Source organism: Sturnus vulgaris, chromosome 10 (genome assembly GCF_052056855.1).
Source record: "Sturnus vulgaris isolate bStuVul1 chromosome 10, bStuVul1.hap1, whole genome shotgun sequence".
Lineage (NCBI taxonomy): Eukaryota > Metazoa > Chordata > Aves > Passeriformes > Sturnidae > Sturnus > Sturnus vulgaris.
In genome coordinates, this window is record NC_142252.1 from 24,044,768 (window position 1) to 24,055,010 (window position 10,243).

Genomic DNA, 10,243 nt, shown 5'->3' on the forward strand with positions numbered 1-10,243 from the left:
CGCCGCCGGGCCGGGCCGGGCCGGGCGCTGCCAGCGGGCGGAGGGCGGGGGGAGCAGCGGGCCGGGCCCCGCTATTTGTACGGCAGCGGGGCCGAGCCCGCCCCAGTGCCCGCCGCTGGCCGCACCATGCCGGGGCTCCGTGCCCTGCCGGGGCTCCGTGCCTCACCGCCCGCCTTGCTGCTGCTCGTGCTGGTGTTGGTTCCCCGGGGCAGCCCCGCGGAGCCGGGCGCCGGGCAGGAGCTGCAGCCCGGCAGCCGCTCGGCCGCGGCGGCGGCGAGGGTGGCCCTGCAGTACCGCAACTTCCAGGAGGGATCCCTCGGCGGGCTCAGGGCGCTCGGGCACGTCCGCAAAGCTACGCTGAAGGTAAGCGGGGAGCCGGCGGGGTGTAAAGGGAACGCTGGGAAAGTGTCATTAGCGGTAATTATTGTATTAGTGTTGTTACCTGGAGCTGAGCTTAGCGCGTTCCCACGCACGGCACCGGGCGCCTGCCGGCGTCCCTTAGGAGCCGCTGCCCCATCCTCAGGGACAGCCGGGACCGCTGTCCTCCCATCTCCCCATCCCCGGGGACAGCCGGGACCGCTGTCCTCCCATCTCCCCTTCCCCAGGGACAGCCGGGACCGCTGTCCTCCCATCTCCCCTTCCTCAGGGACAGCCGGGACCGCTGTCCTCCCATCTCCCCATCCTCAGGGACAGCCGGGACCGCTGTCCTCCCATCTCCCCTTCCCCAGGGACAGCCGGGTGTCCTCAGGGATCCCTGTCCCATCTCCCCTTCCTCAGGGACACCTGGGTGTCCTCAGGGGACCCCTGTCCCATTTTCCCTTCCTGAGGGATCCCTGTCCCATCTCCGCTTTCTCAGGGACACCCAGATCTCCTCAGGGATCCCTGTCCCATCTCCGCTGTCTCCGGGACACCCAGTCCCTCCCTCACACCACGAGCTTCATCTCAAGGCGATGCAGTTCCCACCAGAAAATAAATATATACCTTATTTTTCCACAAATCGCGTGGAATTGAGGCGACAGAACAGGACAGGAATGGCAGAGAGGAGCGTTCCCATCACGGGGAGCTTGCCGGGGATGCTCGAGGTGGTGCTCGGGGCACAGCCCTTCTCCTCCTCCAGGTTTGGGGTTTTTTACAGCTTATTCCGTTTTTTTGGAAGTACAGGATCAGGCAGAAACTTCTGGGGAATGTTTGTGCCGGGCTGTAGATCCTGGAAGGAATGCATCACCTTACTGGAGAACTGAGGGATGGGATTTAAATCCAGCCCTGCGCTCCTGCTGCTGGTTCTGAATTCCCAGAACAAATCCTGGATTTTACTGGGCAGCTCCTGAGAGCCAGGGCTGCTTGTTCTGAATTCCCAGAACAAATCCTGGATTTTACTGGGCAGCTCCTGAGAGCCAGGGCTGAATTCCCAGTGTGAGGTGCCAAAGGCAGCACTGGATTCCACTGGATCTTTTCCAGAATCTGGAGATCTTCCATCACTCACCCTGTGCAACTCCTAAAACTGAATCAGAGGGTGTAGTGTTAAATCTCCCCTTTCAAAAAAGATATTCCAAACCAAGCAGAATTAATTAATGCAGCCCTTGTATTACAGAGATCACTGGGTGCTGAGCATGGAAGTGCTTCTGGAATATTTAAGTTTTCCTGTGAAATTGCTACCAACACCTATGACAGGAATTCTCTGTCTTATTTTATACTCTCCAAAAGTGCTCCTTCTGTATTTCCTGGGCACTTTGCATATGTCTACATGTAAATATTTCCATGTATGAACACCTGTGCCTGGCTGAAAAATAAGTGAATATTTGTGGGGAGGGAAAGGGGATTTTCCACCCTCTGTCTGCCACCTGCCTCCTGGTACAGGAAGGAAAATAATTATAGATAAGTGAAATTGCTCTTTATTTCCTCAGTGCTGGCTGCTCTGGGAGCTCCCTGGAACCACTCTCTGCAGTTTATTTCCCTTTTTTTTTTTTTTTTTTTTTTTTTTTGCACACCCTGTGAAAATAAGAGGAGAAATGCACTAAAAGTGGGCACTTCCTTCTTTCCTGTCCTCCCCTGGAAAAAAATGAAAAGAATTTCCTGGAAGGAATTTGCTGTGTTACTTGAAGGCAAGAGACAGAAATGTTTATATTGGGGTTGTTTTTTTTTTAGGTTTGTCTGGTTTTTAATTATTTTTGAAAGTGGGATAATTTCTTATTATTGGATCTCGTAAAATCAGGATAATTTTTTGGTAGGATTTAATAATGAGCATTGTAATTTAATACTAACTTTATTAGCCCACGAGCTGGTGAAACTGGTAATTGGAAACAGGACTGGGGAGGTCTCTTAGATGGGAAAGTTTCATTTTACCTGAACTTGAAAAATCTTTCTTTCCTGGCAACAAAATGCCAAACCTGCAATAACCCTTACCTTGCTGTTGGATGCAGATGATTTTTGTTGTCCTTTATTTTTTCTTCACTGAGGATCCTGTAGGAAACAGCAGCTCCTGGAGGTGTTGTCCTGCACTTTAAAATTCACTTTTGATAATGAAGAATTGGTTTGTGCCAGCTGAAGATCTCAGAATTTCAAGGGGAGCTTTTAGGAGCAGTTTCTCATCCCAAGCTGTGCTGGAAATCCTAATTTAGGAGTAGGGAAGTGAAGGGGAAAGGGAAAAGCCAGGTGACCTCATGCAACATTTGCTTAAATTGGGCTGGAAAATCTTATTTTTAAATATCCACGTGGACATTTCACAGCCTCACCTGGACACAAACAGTGCAGCACCACAGCTCTGCCCCCTAATATCAGAAATCAATTTAAAATGTTCTATTAATTTCCAACAGTCAGAGCCCCACTTTGGGTGGGAAAGGCAGAATCCATGGCAGGGGCAGCTCTGAATCCTTTTCCCAGCTTCTCCCTGCTCAGATCTGATCCCAGGGGGAAAATTCAGGTGGGAAACCAGAGGGGAAGAGATGGAAACCTCCTCAGGATGTGGGGAGAGAGGGATCCTCCCTTTCCCTGCCTGTGGGGAGTGAGGGAGGTGCAAACTGATTTAAACTGATTTAAACTGATTTAAACTGATTCCTTGGGGACCTGCAGTGAAGCTGCTCTGAAATTGCTGTTTCTGCCTAAAAAAAAAAATCTGTCAGGAAAAGTTGCAGTCATTTGGAGCCCAGAAGTAAAAGAATCCCATGACCCAGATATTGAGTGGAAAAATGAATTACTCACTTGTTTTCTTCTCTTTTTGGACACTTTTATCTTTGGCTGCTTCCCTGGGGGTTGCCAGACATCCCTGAGCTCTGCTCAGCTCAAACTCTGGGACTGGGTAATGGCATTTTGGGATGAGAGTGGGGAAAAATAGTGGAAATTAAAATTTTCCTTCGGTACTACAAAGACTTTTGTACAATTATTTCGTGCCAAATGGAGCTTCTCCCTTGTCCCTGCTGAGGTCAGGAAGCCTCAGGTGTTCACACCCAGTGACCTCTTTAATACAAGGGCTGCATTAATTAATTCTGCTTGGTTTGGAATATCTTTTTTGAAAGGGGAGATTTAACACTACACCCCCTGACTCGGTTTTAGGAGTTGCACAGGGTGAGTGATGGAAGATCTGCAGATCCTGGAAAGGATCCAGTGGAATCCAGTGCTGCCTTTGGCACCTCACACTGGGAATTCAGCATTTGGAAGCTGTCTAGGCAGCAGTAGGAGGGTGGTAGCACCTACCAGCTGTACTGTGAGGGAATATCTGCCTCAAAAACCCCAGAAAAACAGAATTCTGTGCTCTTGGAAAAGCTGACTTCACCTGCAGGGCTGAGGAGATCCAGGAGTAATCCTGGGTCACTGTACAAATCCCCAAATTCAATCAGATTAGGGGTGTTGTAAACCAGAGCAGTAACACCTCTTGGGTGGCTTTACAACCTTTAGAATCTTGGATTTAAATGTGGTTATTGCACGAGATGAGACCCTTCTAAACTTAATTTCATTGCACTTACTCCCCCTTTGGTGATCCTGCATTTCACAAAGTCAGGTTTCACTACCCTGCCCACGTCCCATTGTCACTTTGAGGACAATATTTGAGGCAATACACAAGAAGAAAAGAAAGAAAATATCAAAAAATTCTGAGCTCATCCTCTGTTTCCTGCACCTCCTTCATGGTGAGATTTGGCTCCACACTGGACTTGCCTCATCTTAAAGCTCCAGGAGGGGATTTTATAAAAACAGAGTGACTGAAGCAGTTTTGAACCTGCCTTTTGCAGCTCTGTGTGGGTACCACAGGCAGGTGCTGAGGATCTGCTGTGGGTGTGAAATTCCACTCACCTTTCACCATTAAAAATGTCCTGGCAAGAGTGTGCTGGGAACAGGAAGGCTCAGGGTTTGATAAATAACACACAGAGTCCTGCAAACGGCCAGAATTGTGATTAAACACCAAGAAAGATTAAAAATCGGTGATGTTGTACTCAAAACCAGGGAATTTCAGAGGGGACCTTCCCTCCTCAGAGCTCTGTGCAGCACATAAAGCTTTAATTCCACTGCTGGCTCCATCTTCTCTCTTCCAGAATATCCCAGAGTCTGGCCACAAGTATTACCTGCAGTTCAGCACCGAGGACTACAGGACTGGGGTGAGTTCCTGCTCCTCCTCCTCACCCTGGGCATTACAGCAACTCCAGCAGCTCCAAAACCGGGACATTCGTGTCCTGAATGGATGTGTCACAATGGGAGGACCTTTCTGCTCCTCCCTGCCTGTCTCTGCTCCGAGCTCACCGGATCAGTGACAGGGTGACACTGTGGGCCCCATCACCCCTCTGTGCTCCCCATCACCCCTGGGTGGGTTCCACTACCCCTGTGTGCTCCCCATTCCCCCTCTCTGCTCTCCCCATTCCCCCTCTCTGCTCTCCCCATTCCCCCTCTCTCCTCTCCCCATTCCCCCTCTCTGCTCTCCCCATTCCCCCTCTCTCCTCTCCCCATTCCCCCCTCTCTGCTCCCCCCATTCCCCCTCTCTGCTCTCCCCATTCCCCCCTCTCTCCTCTCCCCATTCCCCCTCTCTGCTCTCCCCATTCCCCCTCTCTCCTCTCCCCATTCCCTCTCTCTGCTCTCCCCATTCCCTCTCTGCTCCCCCCATTCCCTCTCTGCTCTCCCCATTCCCTCTCTGCTCTCCCCATTCCCCCCTCTCTCCTCTCCCCATTCCCCCTCTCTGCTCTCCCCATTCCCTCTCTGCTCTCCCCATTCCCTCTCTGCTCTCCCCATTCCCCCCTCTCTCCTCTCCCCATTCCCCCTCTCTGCTCTCCCCATTCCCCCTCTCTGCTCTCCCCATTCCCTCTCTGCTCTCCCCATTCCCCCTCTCTCCTCTCCCCATTCCCCCTCTCTGCTCTCCCCATTCCCCCTCTCTGCTCTCCCCATTCCCTCTCTGCTCTCCCCATTCCCCCTCTCTGCTCTCCTCATTCCCTCTCTCTGCTCTCCCCATTCCCTCTCTGCTCTCCCCATTCCCTCTCTGCTCTCCCCATTCCCCCTCTCTGCTCTCCCCATTCCCCCTCTCTGCTCTCCCCATTCCCCCTCTCTCCTCTCCCCATTCCCCCCTCTCTCCTCTCCCCATTCCCCCTCTCTGCTCTCCCCATTCCCCCTCTCTGCTCTCCCCATTCCCCCTCTCTGCTCTCCCCATTCCCCCTCTCTCCTCTCCCCATTCCCCCCCTCTCTGCTCTCCCCATTCCCTCCTCTCTGCTCTCCCCATTCCCCCTCTCTCCTCTCCCCATTCCCCCTCTCTCTGCTCTCCCCATTCCCTCTCTGCTCTCCCCATTCCCCCCTCTCTGCTCTCCCCATTCTCCCTCTCTGCTCTCCCCATTCCCTCTCTGCTCTCCCCATTCCCCCCTCTCTGCTCTCCCCATTCTCCCTCTCTGCTCTCCCCATTCCCTCTCTCTGCTCTCCCCATTCCCCCTCTCTGCTCTCCCCATTCCCTCTCTGCTCTCCCCATTCTCCCTCTCTGCTCTCCCCATTCCCTCTCTGCTCTCCCCATTCCCTCTCTGCTCTCCCCATTCCCTCTCTGCTCTCCCCATTCCCCCCTCTCTGCTCTCCCCATTCCCCCCTCTCTGCTCTCCCCATTCCCCCTCTCTCCTCTCCCCATTCCCTCTCCTCTCTCTTCTCCCGCTGTCCACATCCCAAACTGCAATCAGGAGTTGACAGCTCCGTGTTCTTTCCAATTCCAGTTCCACCCCTCCCCTGTCCCAGCTGTCAGCAGTATTTTCCTGTCCTCTTCTTCACACACATTTTGTGGAATTCAAATGATTTTCAGAACTTACTGTGAAGCCTTAGATTATTTTTGTTTCAAGGCTGGCACAATGAAGGTCCCTGTTATCAATTAATATTGTTTCTTGAGCTCTCACATGTTTCCAGGATGACTTAGAGCATTGTCATGTCCTGAAAGCAGGACAACCATTAATTAAAACCTTCTGTTAAATCCCTTTAGCCTTGTGGTTTTAACCTCTTTCCTGAAAAAAAAAAAGAAAAATAAAATCCTTCTTGACAATTTCCTAACCCCTGAACAGTTTCATACAAAGAGTGAGTTGCTGGTAAATAAAATCTTGATTAAAAATAACAGTTTTAAACTCTCCCTTGACAGGAAGATGCTGGGAACTGCCTGGCTACAGTGCTGTATCCAAAGAAAAAGTCTCCTCCTGTTGTCAGCATCAAGTGCTCCCACACCAAAGACCAGAAGGAAATCCAGGAAGAGGACAACAGACTTTACCAAAGGATCAGGCACCAAAGCAAACCAATAACTGGGAACAACATTCCAGGTATATTCCTGTAAATACTCACCTGTGTCTCACTTTATCTCCAAGGGCATGGAGGACACAGGAATTTGAAAAGGAGACACTGACAGCAGCACCCTGAGCCCATCCTGCTGTCAGAGCAATCCCAGCTCCCCAGGGATCTGGGGGAGAGCAGAGCCCCTCTGGATTTCCCACTCAGCACCATCCTGTGAGGGTGGTTTGGGTTTAAAAGCAGCTCCACACCACTTCTAAGTCCAGTCAGTGCAGATTGTCCTTCAGAAATAACCAAACCCACACACGTCCCCAGCTTGGCTGGACATTCACTGAGGATGACCAACACCATTTTTCCATCCTGGAAAAATCCCATCTATTCTCCCAGCTAGGTAAGGACTCCCATTATTGTGGATTTTTGAGTTTCTCACCTCCTCATGGGGATGCTTCTCTTGGCAGTGTCAGCTCTGCCACACTTGACACTTCCCTGGAGCTGCAGGTTTAGCCTCATTCCCCTCCCTCCTCCCTGTGACACGGCAGAGGGAAGAGCCCCATCCAGGAACGGTGCTGTGCCAGGCAAAACTCCCTCAGCTTCATCGTTTTTCTGCTGCCCAGCCAGAATTAATATTGTTTTCTCTTTCTCCTTGCCTTGCAGACAGCTTTGGCAACATTGAGCCTGCCCTGGAGCCAGTGTGGGCTCTGGCTGTGGCTGGCAGCAGCTCCATCATGTGGGAAAAGTCCACGGAGACCTTGGGATACTTCCTGGCCCAAGTGAAGTCCGTGAGGCAGTGGGTGAGTGGGGCGGCTCTGAGGGACATTCCTCCAATCCCAGGGCTGCTCCTCAGCAGCAGCTCCACCTCTGCACGAGCTCTTTGTCCTGGTTTTACTGGGAAAATTGTCCTGGATGTGCAGGAGTGGCTCCTGCAGGTGCTGAGCCCCAGAGCAGAGCCCAGCACGCTCTGCCCGTGGCTGTGCTCACACCTCACACCACGGCCTGGCTGGGGAGCAGCTGCAGCTCCTGCAGCACAGCCTGCAGCTCCTGCACCTCCTGCAGCACAGCCTGCAGCCCTCCAGGATCCACGGGCAGGATCCGGGTTTGGCACTTCAGCTGTTCAGCATCTCTCTAAAGGAGAGGGTCATAAAATTCTCAGGTTTAATCGAGGGTTAAATCCAATTAATTAGCACCCGGTTTCAGTGCAGACAGGCTGCAGAGTCACACAGCTCCTGCTGTCCTCAGACATTCCATGCAGGAAGTGCTCCTGATTCCATCCTTCCACAGTGCAAACCCATCTCACTGCAGCCACCAACCACAGCCACGGGGCTCTGCTCACCTCCTTCCCTGAGCTCCAGGACATCACAGCAGGCTTGAAATGTCAACACTCTAACCCTGTGTTCCTGATAATTCTTCTTTTTTTTTTTTTCTTTTTCTGACCTGCCCAGATGAGGAAAGATGATTTTATTGAGTTTGACTACACTGTGCTACTGCATGAAATCCCAACCCAGGTAAGGAAGTGCAGGTGAACAACCCCCCTGCTGTCAGCAGGAGATGAACTGCATCAAGGTGATAAAAATCTGTTTAAATCCTTTCTCCAGGAGATCATTTCCTGTCACATGCGCCTGATGTGGCTCCCTGGGCACCCTCTGAAAGTGAAACATTTCTGTGCTGCTGAGAGCCACGGTGGGGATGAGGGATCTGGGGCAGAATCTGGATCAGCTGCTGGGCCTGCAGCTGAAAAAGGAGCAAATTTTTAATTGAAATCTTCAGTTTTGTGGAAATGGATCCAATCAGCAAATCCTTGTGTTGACAGACCTGGAGCTGGGATCATCCTTCCATGGATGTCAGTGAATGGGAGTGGTTTCACTGCTCTGTTCTGTGCCAAAATTCATTCCTGACACTTCTTCAACTCCGAGAATCAAATTCTGCAGCTCTGCCTGAACCCTCTGCTACTCCATATATTCACAGATGAACATACAGCAGTTGATTTGATGTCACTGATTAACTGTCACTTAAGAGTTTGTAAACAAAATTAATATATTTGGATAAAAATCGTGAGAAAAGTGTTAATCTGTCACTAAGAGAGACTTGCCTACTAATTTTTTTGTCATGTTTTGGGCTAGAATCCTGCTGATTTTTAACTCACATCTCCAATAAATCAAATGCCATCACTCAGGGTCGAGGCTGGGTTTTCTTTTTGCTGCTATGGAGCCCAAATTTCCAAATTTCTCTGTCACCTCAAACCCAAACACACCTGCAGAGCCAGGGAGGCTCTCTGAGGATGAATCCCCGTGTTTGGGAACAGCTCCTGTGTTATTCCTGTCCCACCACAAAGTCATGGCTTTGTCTTTTGCCACCAAATTCTCCAGCTGGGTTCCCAGCAGATCCATCAGAGCTCACTGGGATTGTGCCAGATTGTCCCAAACTCACTTTTTCCTCATTTAGGTTTGTGGCAGGATAAATCAAACCCTTCCCAAGGACACCCCACGTTCCAGAGGAACAGAGGCTCTGGGGTGGCTGCTCTGTTGAACTCGGGGTGGTTTCCACAACCCTTGAGCTGAAATTGGGAACAACAATTCAAGGATTTCACACAACAGCTTTCCCTGGATGTTTTTAGGCTGGGTGATGTCAGCTTCCCGAATTCCAGCATTTTACACAAATAAGTGATTTTCTGACTGAAGCTTTTTCCCTCCATACACTCAGGGAAGCAGCATTCCACACCCTCTGCTGTTTTCTTTCCTGCTGGGAGGACATTTCTCATCATCAGAAATGTGAAATCAGGGAGCAAAACTCCAACATTCCTTAAAGAAGCTGGTGATTAAAATATTTTTTTGGAATTAAGCCAAGAACATAGGATAGATTTGGCACCTGGGGGCTCAGCTTTTGCCTCCTTACCTTGTTTTTGGAATAGAGGATCAGACACTTCCCAGGCACCAGGCTGGTGGAACTGCTCACAAACTCACAGCAGAAAAGGAACTCCAGAGGAACTTCTGGATAAGTAGAAAGCTGTTGGAATTCTAAGGCAAAGTCTCCCTCAACTGCTTTTAGGCCAAAGTTTCAGCCTAAAACCTCAAATCACACAGCAAAATTCTTGGGGTTGGTTTGTGGAGAACCAGCACAGCTGGCAGAACTCATCAGCCAGGAATTCACATCACAACTGCTTTAAACATAATATAAACCCCATAAATATAAATCCCATCAGTCAACCCCAGAAATAAAAACATAAACTCCAGAGATACAAATATACACCCTAGAAATACAAATAAACCATACCCACCCTGTTTCTTGCCCTGTGTTCACATTGCTTTTACCAGACATCTCCAAATTTTGGGAAAAGTTGCTACATTTGCTTGTTTTAGAAAACTTCCAAATGTCTGAGAACCTGCAGGGCTTTTGTGGAAATGAATTCCAGCTGAGCATTCCCAAGAACAAAGCCATGGATGTATGGGAATCAATCATGGATTTGTCCCAGGGACACCCCACATCTCGCCTGGGATCCCTGAGCAGCTCCAGGCCCTGGCAAATCCTT

The 10,243-nt window shown here is 50.4% G+C and overlaps 1 protein-coding gene across 1 annotated transcript; it reads left to right on the forward strand.

Annotated features, from left to right (window-relative positions):
• Nucleotides 1-111: 111 nt before the first annotated feature.
• Nucleotides 112-8,885, forward strand: LOC106859146 (ovocalyxin-32-like). Its single transcript, XM_088171099.1, has 6 exons — nt 112-363; nt 4,524-4,586; nt 6,578-6,752; nt 7,375-7,511; nt 8,160-8,222; nt 8,313-8,885. Exons 1-6 carry the CDS (start codon nt 127-129, stop codon nt 8,469-8,471), a joined length of 834 nt encoding a protein of 277 aa, XP_088027225.1. The 5' UTR covers nt 112-126; the 3' UTR covers nt 8,472-8,885.
• Nucleotides 8,886-10,243: the final 1,358 nt, after the last annotated feature.